Source organism: Sapajus apella, unplaced genomic scaffold (assembly GCF_009761245.1).
Source record: "Sapajus apella isolate SASKATOON/1434 unplaced genomic scaffold, GSC_monkey_1.0 scaffold46, whole genome shotgun sequence".
Lineage (NCBI taxonomy): Eukaryota > Metazoa > Chordata > Mammalia > Primates > Cebidae > Sapajus > Sapajus apella.
Window position 1 is genome coordinate 11534903 of NW_022436986.1, and position 25884 is coordinate 11560786.

At 37.9% G+C, this 25884-nt stretch overlaps 1 protein-coding gene across 4 annotated transcripts in view; it reads left to right on the forward strand.

Annotated features, from left to right (window-relative positions):
- Positions 1–25884, forward strand: part of SLC44A1 (solute carrier family 44 member 1) — a 183396-nt gene that overhangs the window by 67612 nt on the left and 89900 nt on the right. For all 4 annotated transcript variants that reach the window (XM_032240248.1, XM_032240247.1, XM_032240246.1 and 1 more), the window contains one exon: positions 21056–21192. In XM_032240248.1, coding sequence (XP_032096139.1) covers positions 21056–21192 — 137 coding nt within the window. The remainder of the gene's footprint in view (positions 1–21055; positions 21193–25884) is intronic.

A 25884-nucleotide genomic window follows, 5' to 3' on the forward strand; every position in this document is an offset into this window, starting at 1 on the left:
ACTTTTTCCTCATTCTGCAAACAGTCCTAACACAGCTTAGTGTCAGCTTTCCTTGTTACTCCAAGAAGTTTTCCCAGTGTGTCTCACACGTCAATATAGATTCTTCAATAGAGGTTCTAAAGATATATTTTTGTACAAATCTAATTTTCTTTTTTATCTTTTTGTCTTTCTTCCAAGGAGGTCATTTAAAGTCCCAATCACTGATAAAGTCTTCATTGCCCTAAAATGCCTCTCAAATTTCAGATAATCTATATTAACAGGATGTAAAGAATTAGAGGTCTGAGGAGGATAATAGCATCTATGTATGAGTAAAATCTATAGGGGGTTCATTTTCTTTGAGCTCTTTTCAATTTCCTTGAAAATAATCTGCATAATCTTTACCAGAGTACCTAGTAAAAACAGAATCAGAGTGTGGGTTTTACTTCTTTCTCCTTATGGTTCTCATTGGCAAGATACTTAACGCTTAAAATGTTCATGCTAAAACGATCCTTGAGATCATTTTACAGGTGAAGAAACTGAGTCTAGGAAATGAGTGACTTGATGGTGATAGACCAGCACTCAGTTCTCACCCTCAGTCAGTGCTCTTTGCATCATACACTGAAATATCATCATACACTAAAATAAATCTGGTGAGTTGTAAGGTAATTCCAGCTTCCCACCTTTTTTGCTTTGGGGCTTTCTCCCTCCCAACATTTAAAAGTGAAAGAAATTTTTAGGGGAACTTGACAAATCCCCATACACATTTTAAAAACTTTAAAGGGAACCAAAGCACTTATACAATCTAGAAAGGCTTTGAGTAATTTGAAGGCAATTTTGTGTGTTTCTTTCTCTGTCAGATAAAGAATATGAATTGTGATGATGAACTGTATTATTCTTAATTCATATTTGGATTCTTTTTTTTTTTTTTTTTTTACCATTTATATGTTTTCAATATTTACTGAAAAATACTTAGCTTCAAACTGATAATGAGTTTCTTTTTTGGTAAGATAATTGATTGTTTAATAGACAGTGGTCTTATTTTAGGGAAACTATTTTTATAATATCTATATGGATACAGAATAGGACTTTAGTGGCCACTGATCACCTTCTTTAAAGTCAGAGTTCTGTATCTTTTATGTCTCTGGTTCAGTCTACTCCACGAACACATATTAACTTGTGTAGAGGATTATTTAGGGGATTATACCAATATAAAGACTGGGTTCACTCTTTAAATGATTGCCAAACTTTCTGGGCCTGTACTATGCCATGTAACCATCTATTTTAGGAAGAATCTTATTCTTTAATTAGTCAGCATATAAAATATGTCTCTTTCGAAGACTTTTTAAATAGTTACCAAATCTTATTGACTGTGCATACCTGTTCCTGTTTGAAAAGGAACTAGAAAAATACAGATAAAATATGCTAAAATGTTTGCATGGAAGGTCCTTTAATCAGCTAAGTACTTATACAGCTTTTCATCATGTGACTAGGACTTCTCTTCCTCCTGATGACGTAAATCATATTGCTGTTTACTAAATGACTATCGTTCACCATTTTTGAAAATTATGTTTATTATTTAGCCCTCAGCAGACATTTATTGTAAATCAGCTGTGTGCTACAGACGACTATTAAGAATATTAAAATAACAAGCAACCTAAGTGGCTGAAAAAAGGGTTTGGTTAAATTCGTTCATTCATTTATTCATTCATTTGTGAACTCTATTTCTTGGCTGTCTTCTTTGAGTTAGGCACTTGAGATTATACTCGAGCAAAAGAAGCATACTTTTTTATCTCATGGGAATTACAATTTAGTGGAGAAAACAGTAAAATTATCACACAGTCACAAATTATTATAGCTATAGGAAGTGTTTTGAAGAGAGAGGTATAAGGGTATTGGAGAGGTTATAATGGGAGGGCCATGAGAGAGGTTACAATGGTAGGGCCCAGCCTGGTCTGAGACTGGAGTCAGTAAAATGATGCTGTAGAAGTTTGTCCATAGCATGCAATATATGCATAGTATTATTAAGGGAAAATAAATTGCAAACCAGTATATACAGCATGATTTTATTTATATATGTAAAAATATACATGTACATAGGAAAGTATAGAATGACATGAAAATGTTAACAGTGTGATTAACTGTTGAATTATGGATGTTTTAATTTTATACTTATCTCTTTTTTTCTGTTATCTATAATCAATATATATTACTTGGGGTAATGAAAAAAATTAAAAGGATAAAAAGACATTTGTAGCCCCTGTCCTTGAAGACCTTGCATTCTAGTGGGAAAGACAAAATACATAGATAAATTATAACAGTTCAGTGTTGGAATGTCATTTAAAAATGTTTTCTATTGTAAGCTGAGTGACTGCACTTTCTTGAATTCCTAACAGCAGGCTGGTGGGGAGAGGAAAATAAGGCAATTTGATGGTAGTACTGGAACCACCACTGTGTTAGTTTCCTAATGTTGCTGTGACAAATTACCATAAACTAAGCAGCTCTAAACAACAAAGTTCCATAAATCAGAAATTGAAGCAAATTCATAGCTTTAAATAACAAAGCTCTGTAAATCAGAAGTCTGTGTACAGCATAGCTTAGCTGGTTCTCTGCTATAGATTTTGAAGGCTAAAATCAAGGTGTTGGCAGGGCTATGATTTTTTTTCTTGAGATTCTAGGGAATGAATCCTCTTCTAAGCTCATTCAGGCTGTTGACAGATGTAGTTTCATATGGCTGTAGGACTGAGTTCCTATCTCCTTGCGGGCTATAAACTTGGAGTCATTCTCAGCTTCCAGAGGTAACCTGTATATTCTGTAGCATATATTCCATGGCTCATGACTCCCTTCCTCCAGTGTAATTGGGTCAGATTCTCAGTCTTGAATCTCTCCCCTTCAGGGCAGCATCTTGGTTACAGGTTGTACATGTGGGTTGAAGACTCTCAGCCAGTGACTGGGGATTCAGGGACAGGGTAATGTTGGGCAGAATTTTGGAGCCCCAGTTAAGCGTAAAGATGCGAACTAAATTTTCAGAAGGTAAATTTATGGAGATTTCATGGAAAATATTTTTGTCATATTTTGGGGGTTCGAGGTAGGGCTTGCATTTTATTAGGGTAAAATCAAGTAAAGTAGGCTGTGGAAGGATGGTACACATAATGGTGATTGGAAAAAGAGGTGAATAGATGGTTATGAGGGTTCGGGGACTGAGAGATGGCTCCAGGAGCCCATCTTCTGGTGAGGACGGAATTCTGATTAGAATGCCAAGCTTGGCTCTCATCAGCTGAGGAACAGTGTGGCTTGAGTCTATAGGATGGAATTCTTGCTGGCCATCCTAAAGCCCAGGGAAGACTGGTCCACACAGGAAGTTGCTCCCGACTCTATCTTGTGGAGTTGTAGAAGCTTAGATGAAGAGATTTATGCATTTGTCCATTGGACTAATGCTTAAGTTTTACAGAGTATTCTACCTACTTGTTGTCATGGTATTCCTCAGAGCAGCCCAATAGATCACCTGCTAGTTCTCACACTTAGGGATAAGTTTAAAAAAATGGAGATGCTCTAAGCCTTGGACGAATTTGGCTTTGCTTTGAGGGAAAGCACTCCTCTCTCTGTTTCCTGTCAGTACTCTCTGATTCTAACTCTAAGCTACTACCACTCCTACTTTAGCATAAAGTGAAAAAGAGCAGCCTAGATAGACACCTCACATAAACTTGAATTTGAGAATTTATTTACCTCAATTTACAAGCATTTGGAAATAGTAACATCTGTGATGTTCTAAATGAAAACTTACTGTATTATTTATATAGGTTTTTTGTTTGTTTGTTTTTGAGATGGAGTCTTCCTCTGTCACCCAGGCTGGAGTGCAATGGCAAGATCTCAGCTCACTGCAACCTCCGCCTCCTGAATTAAATCAATTCTCCTGCCTTAGCCTCCCGAGTAGCTGGGATCCCAAGCACCCGCCACCACACCCAGCTGATTTTTGTGTTTTTATCAGCAATGGGGTTTCACCATGTTGTCGAAATCTTGACCTCAATGATCCTCCCTGCCTCAGCCTCCCAAAGTGCTGGGATTATGGGCGTAAGCTACCGCACCTGGCCTATACAGTTTTTTTTTTTTTTTCCCCCTAAACTTTCATTCTCTCTCATGGAAAATATTAGAAGTTGTAAAGATGCTAACTAAATTTTCAGAAGGTAAATTTGTGGAGATTTCTTTGGAAAACATTTTTTGTCATATTTTGTGACCACACTACTCTTTGGCCTAAATTTTTAAACTCCTTACAAAGATAACATCTGTATTGCTAGTGTAATTCTGCCTTTAGCATAATACTTGCTGTGGAAAATACTGCTACACTTTGAAAGAGGAGATTCAGCTACATACCTTAGAAAATGCAGGAGTTGAAAGAATGTTTCACCAATTCTAAATAGGGAAGTGAAAAACTGTTTAACAGAACTAGATGACATGTATGCAGCTAGGCGGCAAGGAAAGGATGATTGGTTTTTCTCCATGTTGTTTGACTAGGTGTGTATTTTGCCATGTCTAAGTTAAACAGCTGATACAAATGTTCAATCTCAAGTCTCACTACTTGAGTTGGTTCTCAAAGCTTTAGTCTAAAAGCTTTAGTTATTGTACATGAGCTCATAGACAGTGACCTTTGTAATATACTTCAGGTAATTATTAACTGCTTCAACCATGAGTCTGATACTCATTGGCTTGCCACCTATTCCTGTTTACCTGGATGTGAGAGTTGAGGGCACCTAAGAAGTTAGAGGGCACACAGTCCACACACAACCATCGTTATATCTGACCCCAATTGCAAGATTAGGGGTCCATAAAACCACCTATTTCCCGGCAAATAACTTGCCAGGAAGACTTACAGAACTCATTAAATGCTACTATACTCATGGTTATGGTTGATTTTTAGGAAGGATATAGAGTGAAGTCAGCCAACAGAAGGAGCGCATGGGGTAGAGCTTCCATTGTTGTCTCCCTTAGAGAGAGTGGAGTCAGAACACAGTACTTTCTCGGTATCAATATGTGACAATACACAGTGAGTGTGGCTAACCAGGGAAGCTCACCTAAGCCTCAGTGTTCATAATTTTTGTTGGGACTCCATTACATGGCTGACTCAGTCTCCAGTCTCCAGCCCCTTGGGTCAAGTTGATACCATGTGATCCCAAACTCCTAATCCAAACAACATTGTTGGTCTTTCTAGGGTGCTTGACCCCCACCCTAAATACTATGTGGAGTGGTCTATTCTGACCCTAAAACACATTGTTAGATGTCTGCCATGACCCAAGAGCACCAAGTAAACAAAGACACTCCTATAAGGCTTAGAAATTAACACCCAGAAGTGAAGGGCAAAGTCCAGATCTCTTTCTGAGTAATGTTAAACTCTTACTACACACTGGGGCTCATTAGATTAAATTGGATTTTGTAAAGTCAATTTTCAGGAAGAAATTTTAAAATATTTTATTTTATAGTTTTGTTGAGTTATAACTTACATATAGTAAAACTTACTGTAAATAGTTATCAAACTATAAAACATACAGTAAAATATACTGTATATAATTATCAAACAAAAGTTTAATTTGAATTTTGATAACTATATACAGTCATGCATCCTCCACCACAACCCACACTTCTTTCGCTCTTAGAAAATTATCTTATGCCTCTTTGTAGTCAGTCCTTGCCTTCATTCTTGTCTCTAGACAACCACCGATCTGCTTTTCATAGTATAGTTTTGTTTTTTCTAGAATGTCATATACATAGAATTATACATTATGTAGTAATTTGTGTCCGCCTTTTTTCAACATATCACAATAATGCTACTGAGATTCATGCATGTTGTTAAATATATCAGTGGTCAGTTCCTTTTAAATTGCTAAAAAGTATTCCATTACATGGATATAACACAGTTTATCTGTTCACTAGGTTTTTGCTATTTGGGTTATTTCAATATTTAACTTTTTTTTTTTTTTACTATTGTGAGTAATACTGCTTTAACAATCTGTGGATGTGATTTTATCTATTTTATTACTCTTGGATAGTTAGCTGTGTAGCATTGAGATTGCAGAATCATGTGGTGAGGATGTTTAACTTTAAAAGAAATTATCAAGCTGTTTCCCAAAGTGGTTGCACCATTTTACATTCCCACTAGGAAAGTAGGGGGGTTATATTTGCTTTACTTCCTCACAAGCATTTTGTATTATGAGACTTTTTGTTATTTGTTATACTTTATTTTATTATTTTTTTAGAGATAGAATCTGTGTCGCACAGGTTGGAGTGCCATGGCTATTCATTGCATGGTTATAGCGTACTACAGCCTCGAACTCCTGGCCTCAAGTGACCCTGAGGCTCCCAGATAGCTGGGAGTATAGGTACAGATCACCATGCCTGTCTCTGTTCTTTTTATTTTTAGCCATTCTAGTTAATTTGTAGTGGTATCTCAATGTGGTTTTAATTGCATGTTTCTAATGACCGATGATGTTGACCATCTTAAGTGCTGGTTGACTATCCATCTATTTTCTTTTGTGAAATGTTCATATCTTGCACATGTTAAAACAAACTGGTTAGTCTTAATGAGTTATAAGCACTAAATCTGTATACAAGACCTTTGTTAGGTAAGTGTTTTGCAATTTTATATATATATATATATATATTTTTTTTTTTTGCCAGTTTAATATAACTCTGGTTCTTTTTTTTTTTTTCCCATTTATTTATTTTATTGCATTTTAGGTTATATTTTCTAATCTTTGGTTTGCTTTTTGTTTTCTTAATGGCATCTTTTGATGAGCAAAAGTTTTAAATTTTGATAAAGTTGAATTTGTCCTTACTAATAGCTCATTTTTTGTGGTGTCCTATCTGAGATATTATTGCCTTACCCCAAATTCACAATTTTTAGTGCTTTCTTCTGAAAGTTTTTTAGTTAGCTCTTATGTTCATATATATGATTCATTTTGATTTAATTTTTGAATCTGCTGTGAAGAAAAGGTCAAGGTTTACTCTTTTTCTTCAATACAAAAATACAGTTATTCCAGAAGCACTTATTGGAAAGACTGTTGTCCCCATTAAATTACTTTGGCACCTTTGTTGAAAATAGATTTTATTATAGGTTTAATGGAATGAAAGGAGGCTGATGGAGTTTCTAGTAATAGCAGCTACCAATATTGTGGAGAAATAGAAATAGCGTACCTCAAATTACGTAAGCAAGAACATCATCTTTTTAATAGCTCTATTTTAAATAACTAGTAGCAGCAAATCATAAGAGATAAATAGAATATGTATAGGCGATTAGAAAGAAAAATAATACTATTTGCCAATGACCAGGGGCTATAACCTGGAATGTTTAGTAGATTCAACAAAAACATATCTTGAAATGAAGTGCTTAAATTATAGGTTATAAAACAGATGCCTAACTAAAGTCAGTCATTTGTCTTATCAGTGCACAGAAAATACAATGAAAAATATAATACCTTGTTTTATTAAAAAATAAAATCTAACAAGATATATGTAGGACCAAATACAGAGAGTTATAGTACTTAATTTAACAAAAAAAAAATAAGAGAGATATAATCTACTCCTGGTTGAGTAGTCTTAATATAGTAAAGATGAGAGTGCTAACAAAGTTAATTTATAGATTTAATACAGTACCAGTTAAGATCCCAGTAGGATGTTCATTGAACTTGATTGATAGCATAAATCACAGAGTAAAAAACCAGGCAAGAATTTCAGAGGGTAAGTGTTTTTACATTGTTTCTCATTCACAAAATAATTTAAAAGGATTAGAAGTAGGTGCATATATTATATGACAATGAAATGGGAATAAAAAAGATCAGGAACTACACAATGGAAGTGGAGAAGTGATGAGACCAGAAATCTAGGCTAAGTGTAGTTACTGACATTAAGCACTAAATTAGCTGTGAACCTTCAGTTTTATAGGCAGGAAGGGAGACGCATGGTTTCATCAGAGGTTGCACATCCCAAATCCCCTAGGCATACAGTATAAATCACTTACATGGGTTGGGTATAAGACAACAGAAATGTTGGACAGTCTGAACTTTATATGTGTATGCCCCATATGAAGGAGATAGCTGCTAATTGGGGTGAGTTTTGCCATGTGAGTAGATGGAGGCAGTGATGCCAAGTTTTCAAAAGAAGCCAGAAGTCTGTTTGTGAGAAGAAGAGTGTATCAGTCTTAGGATTTTTAAATGTTGTCAGTTAGTATACTCGCCAAATAAAAGGTGGGAGCGAAGGGTTACTCATTGTGTGAGTAAAGATTGTGTATCTATAGTTGTTATTATCTAATTAATAATTGTGTTACTTAGAGGAGAATAAAAGGGGTATTGCCATTCTAGGGCGAAACCTGTTCCAAATGACAGTAACAAGACTACCTGGACACAGGTTAATAGCAATGATGGGAACAAAATAGAAACAGCAGAAATAAAAACTGTGAAAGCAATCAGTGTTTAACAAAAAAATGTGGGTTGAGTGATATTGTGAAGAAAGCTATATTTAGATCTATTTTAATCTCATACCATGCAAAATAAGTTCCATGTGGGTTAAATATTTTAAAGTGAATATTCTACTTTGTATAATTGAATATTCTACTTTAATGAATAGAAATTATACTTTGTAAATTTTGATGTTATAAATGAATATTATACTTTGTATAATTTCAACAATTGATATATCGTTAAAGCAATAAAGAAATTAAGTAAGGCCAGGTGTGGTGGCCTGTGATCTCAGCACTTTGGGAGTTGAGGTGGGCAGATTTCCTGAGGTCAGGAGTTCAAGACCAGCCTGGCCAACATGGTGAAACCCCCTCTCTATTTAAAAATAATACAAAAATTAGCTGGGCATGGTGGGGGGCACCTGTAATCTCAGTTACTCAGAAGGCTGAGGCAGGAGAATTGCTTGAACCCAAGAGGTGGAAGTTGCAGTGTGCCAGGATTGTGCCTCCAGCCTGGGCTACAGAGCAAAACTCCGTCTCAAAAAAAAAAAAAAAAAAGAAAGAAATAAAAGAAACTAAATTAAGTAGTTCCAAGGTAGGCATGTTTGATTATCAAAAATTTGATTCTCTGATATAAAAGCAATACAATGGGAACAACATTCAGTTTTTCTATAATAGGTAAGATTTTTCATGCAATTGGGGATGTATCTGTATGGGTAGATCCAGTAGGCAAATATCAAAGGACAGGTTACACCGTTGAAAATAACAACAATAATGTTTGGCCTACAATCTTCATTTGTAAAAATGAAAATAATAGCAGTAACTCCTTGGGTGTTTTAGAAGCCTAAGATCATAAATCATGTATACTCCTTAGCACAGTGCCTGGTACCATGAACGTTAACTGCTGTTTATTATAAACATCTTCATTACCATCATCCAAAAACAAGCTTCAAAATTACTTATCAAGGGTTCTTTCCTTTTAACCTAAATGAGGAAAGCATAGCTATTTTAACCAACTGTTACATTTATGTAGTTTACAAAGCACTCTCACATATTGTCTCATTGATTCTCACTATCCCTGGGAACTGTTTAAATTTTTTCTCAGTGGAGGCTTTCAGGGTTCACTCTTCTATAGACACAGCTTGGTCTTCATCATCACCCTTAATTGTTCTACCTATAAAATCAATTCAGAGTAATTAAAAAATTCCCCACTCTCACCTTGTGCTTCTCTCCATCCATCTTGCATTGCATGTCCTTTTTTGCCCACTGCAGCCATTCTTTGACCTCTAGTCCTTTGACTCCAGTACTTTGTCCCAAGTGCTTTTTAATTTTTCATTTCTGAGACAGAATCTTGCTCTGTGGCCCAGGTGGGAGTGCAGTGGCGTGAGCTCAGCTCACTGCAACCTCCGCCTCCTGGGTTCAAGTGAATCTCCTGCCTCAGCCTCCTGAGTGTCTGGGATTATAGTTGTGTGCCACCACGCCTGGCTAATTTTGTGTGTGTGTGTGTGTGTGTTTTTTTTTGTAGAGATGGGGTTTCACTGTGTTGGCCAGGCTGGTCTCAAACTCCTGGCCTCAAGCAATCCATCTGCCTCAGCCTCCCAAATTGCTGGGATTGCAGGCATGAGCCACCGTGCCTGGCCTGCAAGTATTCTTTTTACTCTACCTTCATCCTTGTTTTTTTGTTGTAATATAATTTTTTCATAATGTTGTGACAATATCTAGTATATATCTATGCCTTACTCTGTCTTACTCAGAAATTTGAAAGAAATCTATAATAGGCAAAAGATTCCAATGGACATTTCTTCAAAGCCAGTATATGAATGGTTAACAGGCACATGAAAAGATATCGAACATCGATAGCTATCAAGAAATGCAAATCAAAACCACAATGAGTTACTGTTTCACATCTACTAGAGTAATTATAATAAAAAGGTAGTTATAGATGTTGGTGAGGATGTGGAGAAATTGCAGCCCTCCTACATTGCTTCTGGGAATGTAAAATGGAATAGCTACTCTGGTAAACAATATGACAGTCTGTCCAAATATCAAACATAGAGTTACCATATGATCCAGCAATTCCACTCCTTAGTATCTACCTAAGAGAACTAAAACCACAAGTCCCCACAAAGACTTGTACATAAACGTTCATAGCAGCACTACCATCTAATAGCCAAAAACAGAAAACAGCACAAATGTGCATGAACTGATGACAGAATAAACAAAATGTGTTATATCCACACAATAAAAAGTTATTCAGCCATTAAAAGGCATGAAGTACTTACATATAACGTGGCATGGATGAACATTGAAACTGTTATACTACATAAAAGAAGCCAGCCACATACTGTATGATTCTGTTTATATGAAATGTATAGAATAGGCAAATCTATACAGACATAAAGTACATTAGTAGTTGCCTAGGCCTAGGGAGTAGGGGTACATGGAAGATATTCACTTGTTTTCAGTTGCCTATAGCAGAATACCTGCAACTGGGTAATTTATAAAGAAAAAGGAATGTATTTCATATAATTATGACAATTGAGAAGTCCAAGATGGAGGGTCTACATCTGATGAGAGCCTTTTGCTGGTGGGGACTCTGCAGAGTCCTGAGATAGCTCAGGGTATCACATGGTGAGGGGGCCAAGTATGCTAATATGCTAGGTCACATCTCTCTTCTTACAAAGCCATCAATTCCCCTCCCATGATAATCCATTAATCCATTAACAAGGGAAGAGCTCTCATGATCTAATCACCTCTTAAAGGTACCACCTCTCAATATTGCCACTCTAGGGATTAAATTTCAACATGAGTTTTGGACAGGACAAATATTAAACCATAATAGATGGGAAGTAATTCTAATGGATGTGAGGTTTCTTTTGGAGGTGACAAAATGTTCTAAAATTAGACTGTAGTAATGGATGAACTCAGTCAGATATACTTAAAAACAGTGACTTGCACAGTTTACACAGGTTAATTTTACAGTATGTTAATTATATTTCAAAAAAGCTGTTATACTAAAAGAAAATGAAATTTCTGGCCATTGGCTCATGATACATATTATTTCTCAGTCTGAGTGCTGGAACAAGCTGATTTAGGAATGTTCTTCCAAGTTATTGGGCTAGGTAGAAAATTGTTTTTTTTTTTTTTCATGTGGCTCTTGCGGAATGTTCTTTAATTTTTTTTTTTTTTTTAAGAGACAGGGTCTTGCTTTGTCACCTAGGCTGGAGTGCAGTGGTACAACCTTGGCTCACTGCAGCCTCAACCTCTTGGGCTTAAGTAGTCCTCCTGCCTCAGCCTTCCAAGTAGCTGGGACTACAGGCGTGTCACCACATCTGGCTAAATTTTGTATTTTTTTTTTAGGGACGGGGTCTCACTATGTTGCCCAGGCTAGTCTCAAACACCTGGCCTCAAATGATCCTCCTGCCCTTGTCTCCCAAAGTACTGGGATTGCAGGCAACAGCTAATGCACCCAGCTAAAGTTGTTTTAATTTACTTGCCTCAGTTTATTATAAATATCATTTATAATTTATATCAGTTTATTATATATATCATTTGCTATAAGTGACTCTTGGTTGCCATTCTGACAATTATGTCTCCCTCCGTAGTACATAGATAAGGAAGAGCAGGCATTGTAGCTAAATAGGAGAGTCATTCTTCCCCTATGCTTTTCCAGTTCCATGCCTTTGCTTTGCAATGTTAGTATCTACTTTGGCTCTTTCGTCATCCTACTTTTTACTCTTAGTTTTCATCTCTTTGGAGGCCTTTGAAGTACAAAGTCTTTATTCAGAAAAATACATGTGAATATGTACGTCAGGTTTTGCTTATCATTTCTGGAGGCTCACAGATTTCACTCAGGCTAAGAATCTTAACCCTTCACACTGACTTAGGTTATCTTATGCATTCCCAGGGGCAAGTTACCATTTATATGCTGATTGTTCCAAAATCTGTATCTCCTGTCCAGCTTTTTCTGCTAGAACTCTACAGCCAACTGTATAGGTCCATATGGACACTTCATAGGCACCTCCAACTCAAATTGTCTAAAGTTGGAACATCATCCTTGTCCTTCTGTACTATGCTCCTCCTCTTGCGTCCCCTATCGTACAAAATTGAGCAGGATTCCAAACCAGAATGTCCTAGCCATCTTGTCTGAGATGCTAAGCGTTATCTTTAATATTTTCCTTTTCCCCTACATAGAACAGTCATCAAGTTTTCTTCGTTGTGTCTAAATACTTTTGAAATCTGCTTCTTTTTATTCACATTTCCACCCTAGTCTAAGTCATCATTTCTTGATAGAAATTTAGTAGCCTTCTGACTAGTCTCCTTACTTTCCTCTTGCTCACCTTTGATTCATTCTGCACATTGCAGCTGGTGAGCTCCCAGTGGCTTCCCAGTGTCTTTAAGATGAACTCCAAGCTTTCTAACATCTTTTCTTTTTGGATATGGAGTCTCACTCTGTCGCCCAGGCTGGAGGGCAGTGGCGTAATCTTAGCTCACTGCAACCTCCACTTCCCAGGTTCAAGCAATTCTTCTGCCTCAGCCTCCCAAGTAGCTAGGATTACAGGCTTGCACCACCACACCTGGCTAATTTTTGTATTGTTAGTGAAAACGGGGTTTCACCATGTTGGCCAGGCTGGTCTCAAACTCTGACCTCAAGTGATCCGCCCACCTCGGCTTCCCAAAGTGCTGGGATTTACGGGCATACCATTTAAAAGGCCCTACATGATCTAGCAACAGCTTGTGTTTCCAGCTCTCTGTCTTTCACTGAAGTTCCTACCAACCATCCTGACCATTTTCTTATTCTTAGCTGTGCCATGATCCCTTTCTCCTCTTTGCCTTTGCCTGACCTGTTCCTGCCCTGTTCCCGCCCCCTTTCCTCCACACTCCACTCTTACTCATTCTTTAGGTCCCAGCTTTAGATATCCCTTCCTCAGGACATCTCTCCTGATTTTCCATTCGTGGGGTGCGTTTGATGCCTCCTCTATGATCCTGTTTTCCCTGCTCTGGCACTAGCACACTGTAATTGTCTTCTTACTCTCTGGATTGTGAACACTGAGAAGAGAAACACTTATTTGTGTGGTCTTATGTATCACCGTATCTTTGGTAATTATTTAGGACTACACCTGGCAGAATAGGTGTTTAATAAAATTCTTTTGAATAAATGAGAGTATTTCCCTGTTCCTGAAATGACTTCTTCCCTACCTTCAGTCCACTCTGGCCCCACTTAGCAAAATCTTACATAATTACCATCTGTTTATTAACTTAGGAAATAATTATGCAGCAGCTTCTTTATTCCAGGCATCATTTTAGGCACGAAGGATATAGGGATGAATTAAGTAGTCAATTATCTCTGCCCTGTTGGAGTTGATATTCTACTAGTAGCAGTAGAAAATAAACAGATAAATAAGTAAAATATACAGTGTGTGAGCCAGTGTACGTCCTGAGGAAAAACAAAGCAGGAAAGATGAAGGCACATCAGAGTAGAAAGCTGGTGTTTTAGACAGGCTGGCCAGCAAAGCCTTCACTGAGAAGGCGTCCTTTGAGTGAAGGCTTGAAAGGAGGGAAGGAGCTAGCTCTGTTGCTATCTAGAGAAAGAAACCAGGCAGATAGGCAGTGCAACGGCCCCAAGGTGAGAGTGTGCCAGGTTGCTTGAGAAACAGAAAGGAAACCAGTGGGAGACCAGGGGAAGATGAGGTCAGAGAAGTACACAGTCTCTGAGTATTGCTCTTAGTCTGATCCTTGGGCTTCCTCTACAGTTTAAAGTTATTTTCAGCTCTCAATGCTGTGAATTACCAGAAAGGACCATGAAAGTTTCTCTTCTTAGCAGTTGCCTGTAAATCAAGGTCTACAGAAGTGCTGGCGGAGGAAGCTGCCATCCTATTTAGAATTTGTCTCTTTGGGGGTTGGTGAGATGCATCCTTAGGTTTTAGTTTTAACAAGTGGCAACTCTTCCTTAGGAGATTTATGCCTCTTCCTAATTAGGATTGGGGAAGCAGTGGGAAAGGGGCACGCCCCTGTCATCAACCTTATGGGTTGGGTTTCTTGGGTTTCACCAGCTCTGGTGTGCTGCCCCCATAGTTCTGTCCTAATATAACAGAGCTCTTCTAGGGGCATTTGCATCCCACCCCAGATGAGATGACTGGACTTGCAACCCGACGCCAGCCCCTCTGGAAATAAGAGGCCTCCTCTGGGCAGAATTCCACTGTGGGTGGAGTACAGATCTGCAGGGCTCTCTGTAAGCCTATGTTTAGCAATAGCAAGCCTCTACTAGGCTGTCATGGTTTTCAGTTTGGTATGATTCACTCACGGCAATGCTCTCTGTGGAAAGGGACTATAAATTGTAAATTGATATGAGGTAATAATTGGAAAAATGATCAGACTCCATTTTTATTCCCCTCTGGGGAAGACACATGTCAAGAATCACTAAAACAGAAGGTGATGGAGGGATTTTTCAGCCAGCTTTCCGGCTTTAGTGCCGCAGTGCTTCCATCCTGATTAGAGAGGAGAGCAGCCAAATTCGGCAGGAGGCGGCCAGCAGACCTAGTATCTGCTTGCCACCTTTTGCTCCAAAAAGCCTTGTTGCAGAGTTGCCATGGCAGCAGGAGGCAATTTAATGGCAAAGGCTCATCTCTGGAGCAGCACTGCTGTTCCCCAGCCATTCTCTGTCTAGCCTTCAACTGAGGGGCTGGCCATACCAGGGTATCACTGTTCCGTGGCCATTGAGTGCATGATGACTAATGGAAGAGTTTTAAGATCTTCCAGATTCTAAGGATAGCAACATCTTCTATCCCCTGCTTCTCCGTGGTGCATAGCTCTTTGATGCCCCATCCTATAGTCGACTTTATCAGATTATTTGCAGTTCCTTCAATATGCTTTTTCATGTGCTTTTAGACATGCAGTTTCCTCTGCCTAGAGTGTTCCCTTCCCCATCTGTCTGGAAAATTCCTACTCAATTTCAAAATGTGGCTTAGATGCTGCCTCCTCCTCCTTAATGGTTTCTCTAACCCCTTATCCTCCCATGCAGAATTACACAATTTCCACTGCCATCTCAGCCTTGCCTCCTATCACATGGTTTTAAAATGACTGTTTACATTTGTGTTTGTTCTTCTCTAGACTGTTACTTACTTGTATTCAGGAACTGCATTTTATGAATTTTGTATCCAAAGGATCTAGCCCAGGAGTATACACATACTGATGTTTGTTATAAATGAAGTTTTTCTTATCATCCTATTTAATTCCTGTCATATGAGTGTTGCATACCATATAGAGTACAGCCCTATACCATGTCCAGGTAGGGTTTTGTCTGCGGGGGAATCCCAGAAGATCTCACTGGTTTATTCAGCTGACTTGACTGGTCTGTAACTCACTCTCCTTTACAGTTATTCTCACTTTCCAGTTTGAACTGAAAAGTTAGGTTAGTCACCTAGCTTGCCAGTCAGTTCCCTCATTTGTTAAATTAGGATGTTGTGAGGGTAAAGCCTGCAATGCTTTGTGACTCAAAGTAAATTATTGGTGAACCTTATTTTCTTTGCCTTCCCCTATCTTCAGTAAAGAAAGTAAAAGCAAAACAGTTGAAACGAGTTTTAAACCTTCTGTGGCATCATATCATTCATTTTCATGTTCTTGCTCTGAGCACAGCTTTAAAAGCCCCTTCTTTTTGTGGCACTTACCCTTTTTCCTGAGCTTCAGTGATTTAATGTCCCACCTTTGCCTCATTGCCCTGTTTTCATCTTTGGTGCATCTGTCCCCCTCATTCACTGTGTAGACAGAGCATTTTATTTAGACATCTCTCCTTTTCCTGCCTTTTGAGATAATTTGTTACTGTATCTCAAAAATATCCATTTAAAAATAAACCATTTTCTCTTCCTCAAATAATTTCTGGAAACCACCCCAACTGTAATATATACATATTTACATGCCTTACCTGCTATCCTCTGTAATGTTTGCTTTGCAGTTTGGTCTGAGCATTTTTCTCCATTCCCATCTAACTTTTAAGTTCAAAGTTTACTTAGGGTGTTTTGCAATTTCCTTTGCAAATGTGTTTCTATATCAGCTGATCATGCTATGTGTGTGTCGTATAGGCCAGTGCCTGCAGGTGTCTAGGCTGTTTTGTTTATAGAGTATTTTTCTCTTACTGCTTCTTGTCTTTCATTCTCACTTTTGGTATTTTATTTATTCCTGTTCCTCTAAAGGATGTGAAACTTAAACAACGTTGTATTTAGGTTACTAATAGGCCCAGTAAAAGATTCACTGAGGATAACAATGACAAACTTGCTCTTAACTTAGGTTTATGGATTATCTGTGACATGGGCTCTCCACCTTGGAGACAGAGTAGAGAAGCACAAGGTATAGAGGCCAAGACACATAATCAGACAGGAGAAGCTCTCTCAAAATGGATGTGCCACATCTCTTTCCTGATTCTGTTTTGGGAGTAAAAGTAGGCAGATATTGTGTGTTACCCTCTCAGCTGAAACATCTGTCGTTTTCATTGACTTACAGTGACCTCGTTTGACAATGCTGTGCTTATTTAAGATTCAATTGTTTGTTTCGTTGTCAAAACATAAAAACTATCACACACAGTTCATTTACTTTAAAGTGAAAACTGAAAAACTAATGTAAGCATTTATTTACCTGGTTAAGGAAATTTTCAAATCAAAAGGCAACAAAGTACAATTTTAATAAATCATAAATTGGTTTGATAGAAGCACTTTGCCCCCCCTGTAAATATTTAGTTAAATATGAATTAATTAAAATATAATTAATTGTATGCATGTTGCCATAGATTGGATGGACTTCAGAATGCTAGAAGCAGAATATTCAAAATTAATAGAGAGCAGTTAAAAGTTATTAATGATTATTTGTAGGAAATATTTTGAGAATAGTGCAGAATAGAAACTGAAACTCAGCATCAGAGATACTAGGTTTGAATTCATGGTTTGGAACCTACTAGCTGTCTTGGGCCTGGTGTTAGGCCTCAGGGCCTCAGCTTTAACATCTGTGGTGGTGATGGTCCTTACCTCACACAGTTGTTGCAAAGATAAAGAAAGTCTTGAATGTGACAATGACTAATACCTATGCACCCAACAAATGTTAATAGAATCTGAACCTAAGGTCAAGGTCTCTATGTTATTTTTAATTTTATGTGTGTGCATTTGGATATGTGAAATGCATAGAGAATTAAGCTTAATATGTTATTTTTTCTTTCTTTCTTTCTTTTTTGAGACAGAGTCTTGCTCTGTTGCCCAGGCTGGAGTGCAGTGGCGTGATCTTGGCTTACTGCAACCTCTGCCTCCCGGGTTCAAGCAATTCTCCTGCCTCAGCCTCCCACGTAGCTGGAGAATATAGATGCCTACCACCACACCCAGCTACTTTTTTTGTGTTTTTAGTAGAGATGGTGTTTCATCATGTTGGTCAGACTTGTCTCAAACTCCTGACCTAAAGTGATCTGCCCACCTCAGTCTCCCAAAGTGCTGGGTTTACAGGCGTGAGCCACAACACCTGGCCAGCTTAATATATTCTTAGACTATGGAGAGCAGGTAAGATATGGAGTGTAAACATGTGATGTATGTGAGTGTGTATTTTTTGAAAATACCATTTCAAATAAGTTTTTAGATCTTTTCAAACCATATACATGAGCTAAACAAATGTGCAGTATTAATTTGACAGTGTTGTAGCCATGGGGGCATTCTTCTCACCCTCCTGTTCTTGTTTTCCTTGTGCTGGACCTGTTGTGGGGGCCTACTTAGTTCTCAAGGGTAATTACCTTACCCTTAGTCATGAATACTCCTACACAGATTTTTTTTTTCTAAATGAAAACTGAATGTTAGTATTGTATCCCTGTTTTATGCCCATATAAGAAAGTATTGCATTTAGTTCCTTACTATGAAATGTAAAATGTGTGGAAAGCAAATAGTATTCTTAATGATAACGACTTGAATCACTGAGTGCCTACAATGTTAGGTACTTTATGTATAGTATTGGTCACATTACAACAAACTATAAAATAGGTGATATGTAGTTTTTAAGATAAGGAAACTGAGGCTCAGAAGAATAAATGTATTTTCCAAGGTCAGAGAACTATTAGAGAGAACCAGAAAGCAAGTTCACATTGGTCTGACGAAAGGAAAGGATAAGGTTGCTGCCCATTCACTAGTATAGATCAAAGGACAATGTTTTTAGGTATAAAAAAAGTTAGAAATATAATAGGGATACATTTGCCCTTGGAGAAGGCAGAAGCCTGCAGGACAGACAGTGCATCTATTCTCAAGAGGTTGTCATTGATCCAGCCTAGGCCCAGCAGCAAGGCCCTGGCAGCTTCTGGACTTTTTTTTCTTTTCCCTAAGCTTCTTTTTCTACTGTGATGTGATTTCCCCAGATGGTTCTCAAGGCATTGCTCATCACTTAGAACTGTTTCCTCAATGCTTCTTTCCCATCCCAGTTCCACTGCCCACCTCCCACCCCATAGAGAAACACAACAGAATTACTATGAGAATTAAATGAGTTAATACATGTAAAGGATTAATACAGTATCTGAGAAATAGTAAATCCTCAATAAAATTGGCTATCATTTTAAAAAGTCTTTATCATTAAGTATTAGGACAGGTGCAGTGGCTTATGCCTATAATCCCAGCGCTTTGCGAGGCCGAGGCGGGTGGATCAGCTGAGGTCAGGAGTTCAAGACCAACCCAGTCAACGGGATGAAGCCCCATCTCTACTAAAAATACAAAAAGTTAGCTGGGCATGGTGACACACACCTATATTCCCAGCTACTTGGGAGGCTGAGGCAGGAGAATCGCTTGAACCCTGGAGGCAGAGGTTGCAGTGAGCTGAGACCACACCATTGTACTCCAGCCTGAGCAACAGAGCGGAACTCCGTCTCAAAGGAAAAAAAAGTATTCTTAGTAGTAATGGTGGTGATGATGGCAATGGTAGTGATGATAGTGATGGTGGTGGAGTAGCTGTAGTGGTTGATTCAAAGGTTTTATGACACATTTCTCAAGGTTCTCAAGGTCCTGATTGTTCCCTGTCCAAGATCTTCATGCAATTCATTATACAGGGTCTCCGGCATAGACATGCTTAGTCAGATGCCCAGGATAGATGAAGGGAGAATTACTAAGGTCATGCTTGTTTCCACTCAAAAGTTGCCCGAAATAATTCTCTGTATCAGCCATGGAAGCAGTCCACAAAACCTACTTCTAAACCACATCTTTCTGCCTGGCTTTTTTTCTTTCCTTCTGTTTGTATAGACAGAACATTAACGGGTTTGGAGTCACTGATAGGATCATATATAAAATTTTTTTTGCTTTTTAGTTTGGTAAGTTATACCCGACCTTCATGCTGGGTTCCCAGTCCCCTTGCTGTGCTGAAGTGTTCAGTGTTACTTGATCTGCAAAGGCCTCTGTAGTAGTCCTCCCACCCTCCGCCTTTTTTTCCTACTTACTGTTTTTTTCCTGGTATCTCTTTATATTTTCCATTTCAGCATATGTATTGACTTTACCTTTTCTGCTTTTCAGTTTATTTGCCTAATTTTTATATTTGGTTATATTTCCCATTCCAGATTTGAAACTCACACAGAGTTTAACTGTGTGAAAGGCTATTGACAGATGCATGATTTTATAAAACTTCTTATGGACTCAGTGGAATTGAACGCTGGCTGGAGATTCTTAACTGTTATTTTAGGTGGAAGCATTCCTTCTTGTATTCCCTTCCTTGATCTGTAATATTGTACTTAGCTTATCTTTGAGAATGTTTAGCCCTTACTTTCTCTTTGAGCAGATGTTAACATCTATAATCTTTATCATCTCATCTACTTTATAACATTAAAAATACTTGCTTTAGTGTGCTTTCTAATTAATCTTCCCTTTCCTAAAATATACATATACAGGACTTAAAGGGTATAATTTCAGTCTTGGGGATTATTTTGTCTATCTGTAATGGACAGTATTTAAACCATTAATAAACAGTATTTACTGGAGTTATAGCAGTTCAAAAGTAATTTTCATTCTTTCTAGAAGATGTGGATTCCAAAAGGTAAAATAAAGTAAATTAAAAATCCCTTTATTTTAACACCTAGAGATGACTGTAGTTGAAATGTTGGTGTATTTCCCTCTAGTCTCCATTTAACTTTATATATTCAGTTGTATATATTAATTGCTATATATAGTATATATTCATTTTTGGAATTATATAATTCTGTTTATATGAATTATATATAATGAATGAATTACACTTATTAACTAAAGTTTACAGTTTATATATGAACTGTAATTCATGCTGTACTAGATAGCAGTATTATGATATTCCAGTAATTTTTTTGGTGCAAGTTTGACAAAATAAGAAAAAATTAATGATTTGAAGAAAATTAAAATAGATGATTTCTGATTATAAAATCTTCATGTGCACATTACAAACACTTAAATGTTAGAAAAATAGATCATGAAAATTATGATCCTATGATTCCCCTATTCCCACTGTTAACAGTCTGTTTATAAGCAATTTTTTAAAAATGTATTCATGATGAAATTTTTATTGTGGAGGAATGTGGAATAGATGTTCTTTGCCCTAGGCTTAGTCAAATATACAGTGACCCACAATGTGTTTTGTGAAATAATATCTCAGTTTTTTTTCTCCATGCTTTAGGTATGTATTCTTTTTGGATCCTTGCAACCTGGACTTGATAAACCGGAAGATTAAGTCTGTTGCACTGTGTGTAGCAGCATGTCCCAGGCAAGAACTGAAAACTCTGAGTGATGTTCAGAAGTTTGCAGAGATGAATGGTGAGATATTAGGCCATCCAAATCTATGTCCTGTCACTTTGTTCTCTTTGTTAAATATAAATTTTCCCTAGTGTTAAATAAATTATCAAGCAACCTTAGAGAGTCGAAGTAATTTTGGACTTTCTTGCTAAAAGATGTTATAGTCACCCAGGGAGCTGTTAAACTCCAGATTCCTGGGCCCATCCCATGAAATTCTGACTGAGTGGGTCTTTGCACTCTGGAAATTTGTATTTTTTAAATAATATCTCAGGTGAATTTGATGTAGTCTGTTGAGTATTTGGAAATTACTAAACCACTCTGTGTAAAATTTGTTTTTTGTTCCTCCTTCCCAAGTATTGGTTGAAAGTATTTTAATTCACTTATATACATACATATATATGTAAATAAAAACAAATTTATATATTGAAATTATGTGTGTGTGTGTGTGTGTGTGTGTGTGTGTGTGTGTGTGTGTATATTTACCCCTGGTTAGCAAGGTAACTATATATATTATAGGAAATTTGAAAGGTTCAGAAAAAATAAGTAGAAATTAAAATTCCACCATCAGTACTTTTTCACTGAGTCGGTGTGTATATAATTTTGTGTTCTGCTCTTTAAATTTAATGTAATGTCATAGATCTTTAAGAATAATTGTGAGAAACTTTGAGGCTAAACATATGAGAATTAGCTGAGTAAACTAACATTGTTTCCTGAAATTTAGCTCTGTTCTCTTAGGTTTTTTATCTCTAGGTACCATCCTCAGGTCCACATGATTTGCTTCACTTCTCTTTAGAGAATAGTTTGTTTGTTTTTTTTAACCACCCTTTGTAAATTTTTTTTTACATGTTTTTAAATTTCCTTGAGATTTTATGCTTGTATTTAGTGTGTAGGAATCCTCAGAGCTGCGTTGGTCCTACCCAGATCCACAGGCTAGTGCTGGTTCTTTGGAACAAGGACTGACCCAAGTATCCAGTGGGTACAACTTCTAGCTGGGTGGACAGACAGGCTGGAATCATAGCTCTGCACATGTTAGCATGGCTCCAGAGTCTTTCAGTTGGGGATCCTAGCCTTCTGAAGGCAGGGGGACTGTAGCCTTCCAGGCTGGCAGTATCCCTCTTCCATCATTCCATGCCCTCATCGTAGGATAACATGGATTGGTTTGGGTCTGGATTCCAGTGCTGACTTTGTCACTGACTGGTTCTGTAATGAGAGCAAAAGGCAAAAGTTCTCTGAGCCTAGGCTTCCTCTTCTGAAAAAATGTGGATTAAAAATAATACTCCCTCATAGGTTGCTGTGAAGACTAAATGAGATGATGTGTGAAGAATACTGGATGCTTGGTAGGCACTGAATAAAGAAGTGCTAATCACTCTTTACGATCTCATTTTTTATTCCCATATGGTATCCCCACATGTGTTGTTGCTGAGCCTCACAACTGTCAGCCTCATCATTATAAGGTTTCTTAGGGAGGAGTGAACCCTTCCTTAAGGGGTTTTCCAGAATTTTAGACAGTGTGAGTACACATAGTATACTCTGACAGGTGGTGTGGTTGAGTGGTTAAAAGTATACGCTCCAATTGTTTGGGTTCAAATGTTGCTCCTACCACTTACTGACTGTGAGACCCTGGGCAAATTATTTGACTTCTCCTTGCCTCAGTTTTCCCATCTATGAAACAGGGACAATATTCGTACCTAATGTGCTTTATAGGATTGTTATGAGAACTTGATACATGAACAATTCTTAGAACAGTATCTGGCAAATGTCAAGTTGCCAAGAAAAATTACTGGCTACTGCTATTATCATTATAATTATTAATAATATTATTCCACCAACAGAATGTAATAGTCTTTCTGCCTCCGGTCTCTCTCTACTTTTAGCTCTCTTATGTACTGCTGCCAATATTAATAGTCCTAGAGCTTCAATCAATGCTAACGCCTTGCTCAGAAATCATCCATAGTAAAAAATAAAAGCCTATATGTCTTATATTGTCATTCAAAGCTATGATCTAGTCATGAACTATCTTCCAACATATCTTCTCAAACCCACTGGATGTGAGTCTTGCTACCTTGAACCTGAGCTGTCATCTGGAGGGCTAAAAGAGAGCTAGGTCTTTGTTGGCTGTGTGGCCTGCTGAGATGTTCCCTGGAGGAGAAATGCCCTATGCTCCCCTGCTGGTATGCTTTGTTTCCAGGCGGGTATCCTTCTAAGTGAATATGATACTGACTGTGGCCTGTTCGGGTCTAGTTAAGAAGACACTCCTGGTGGGTTTTACAGTTTTGTATTTCTTGCTGTGTCTTGCACAAAGAAGGTGTTCAAGATGTCGTCGTGAATAAACATTATTTCAGAAAACAGACTTCTTAAGTTGGTGCCTAGCTACACAGGTACCATTAGGCATTTGTGCCAGCTATATGAGTAATAATAAGGTAGCCATAAAAAATGACAGCATTAAGAAGTGCAACGATGGAGGATGGAGAAGACAAAATTTTAACAGGCAAATAGAAAAGTTGTAAAATTACATCAGAGAGAGCGCCTTTGGTACAGGGGCCTCAATGCCTTATTTAAGTAGCAACCCTAAGTTGAAATTTCTAAATTTCTCAAAAGAACCTATGCTGTTGTTTGAGTTGCTGACTTAAAACTAGACCTGGTAAGATTTAATTCCAATGTTACCCTTATCACTGAGAGAATTACTTCTCTGTTTTTTGATTATTTTTCCTTCTTTTATCTTTTTAAGTTATCTGGTTTTTTTTCTGAAGTGCAGAGACAGGCTGAAGTGCAGTGGTCTAGGCTGTAATACAGTGGCACAGTCATGGTTCATTGCAGCCCTGTACTTCTGGGCTCACGTGGTTCTCCTGCCTCAGCCTTCTGTGTAGCTGGGACTACAGGCATGTGTCACCATGCCCAGATAATTTTTTTACTTTATGTGGCAATGAGCTGTTGTGTTGTCCAGGCTGGACTCAAACTCCTATCCTTAAGTGATCCCTTCTCCTCGGCCTCTCAAAGTGTGGGAATTACAGGTATGAGCCACACACCTGGCCATTCAATTATCCTTTCTATCATTTAAAGTGCAAGTTGTAGCAAATAATTCAAGAGTAGCAAATAATTTTTATTAGAATCTATGTCTGCATGTTGTTACAGCATATTTCTTTTAGAAACTACACAGGCCTTTTGACCTCAAATATGTAGACCTCAATCATTAATTTCAGAGGGGAATATCTTTAATATATAATTCAAACTTAAGTGCGAAATTTTCAAATCAGTAAGAGGGAATAGTTAAGAGTCCATGAAAGAGGCTAACTTAGAGCTAAAACTATAAAAACTCATAGAAGAAAATGTAGGGGAAAGCTGCATGGCATTGCATTTGGCAATAATTTCTTGGATGGCACCAAATTGCATCAAAAGCACAGGCAACAAAAGAAAAAAATAATAAATTAGATTATATCGAATTAAAAACTGTACATCAAAGGACAAACATCAACAGAGTGAAAAGTCAACCCATAGAAGATATTTGCAAATCAGATATCTGGTAAGGAGTTAATATCTAGACTATTTGAAGATCTACTATAAAAAGCACACAGAAAAATCACAGAAGTGTTGGTGAGGATGTAGAGAATTGGAACCCTAGTATACCATTGATGGGAATGTAAAACAGTGCAGCTGCTATGGAAAATAGTATGGAAGTTCCTCAAAAAATTAAAAATAAAATCAGTATATAATATAGCAGTCCCACTTCTGAGAATATATCTAAAAGAATTGAACATAGGATCTTGAAGAGTTATTTGCACAACCATGTTTATTGTAGCATTATTCACAATCGCCAAAAGGTGGAAGCAACGTAATGTCCGTGGACCAATAAACGGATAAAGAAAATATGGTGTACTGCCAGTCATGGTAGCTCACACCTGTAGTCCCATAACTTTGGGAAACTGAGGCAAGAAAATTACTTGAGTTGAGGAGTTCAAGATCAGCCTGGGCAACATAGTGAGATCTCATCTCTACAAAAAATAAAATTAGCCAAACATGGTGGCATGCACTTGTAGTCTCAGCTACTCGGGATGCTGAGGTGGGAGGATCACTTGAGCTTAGGAGGTTGCAGTGAGCCGAGATCATGCCACTGCACTGTAGCCTAGGTGATAGAATGAGACCGTCTCAACAAAACCTCAAAAACAAGCAAAAACAAAGAAAATGTGCTATATACGTACAATGGAATATTATTTTAGCCTTAAAAAAGGAGGAAACAATGTCATATGGTACAACTTCCCTGAAAATTGAGGACACTATGCTAAGTCAAATAAGTCAGTCATAAAAGAAAAAGACTGCATAATCCCACTTACGTGAAACAAAAAGTAGAAGTGTGCCTGCCAGGAACTGTAGGAGGCGGAAAAAGGGCGTTGTGGTTCAGTGACTAGAGTTTCAAATTTATAAGATGAGGCTGGGCGTGGTGGCTCACACCTGTAATCCCAGCACTTTGGGAGGCCGAGGCGGGTGGATCACGAGGTCAAGAGATCGAGACCATCCTGGTCAACATGGTGAAACCCTGTCTCTACTAAAAATACAAAAAATTAGCTGGGCATGGTGGCGCGTGCCTGTAATCCCAGCTACTCAGGAGGCTGAGGCAGGAGAATTGCCTGAACCCAGGAGGCGGAGGTTGCGGTGAGCCGAGATCGCGCCATTGCACTCCAGCCTGGGTAACAAGAGCTAAACTCCGTCTCAAAAAAA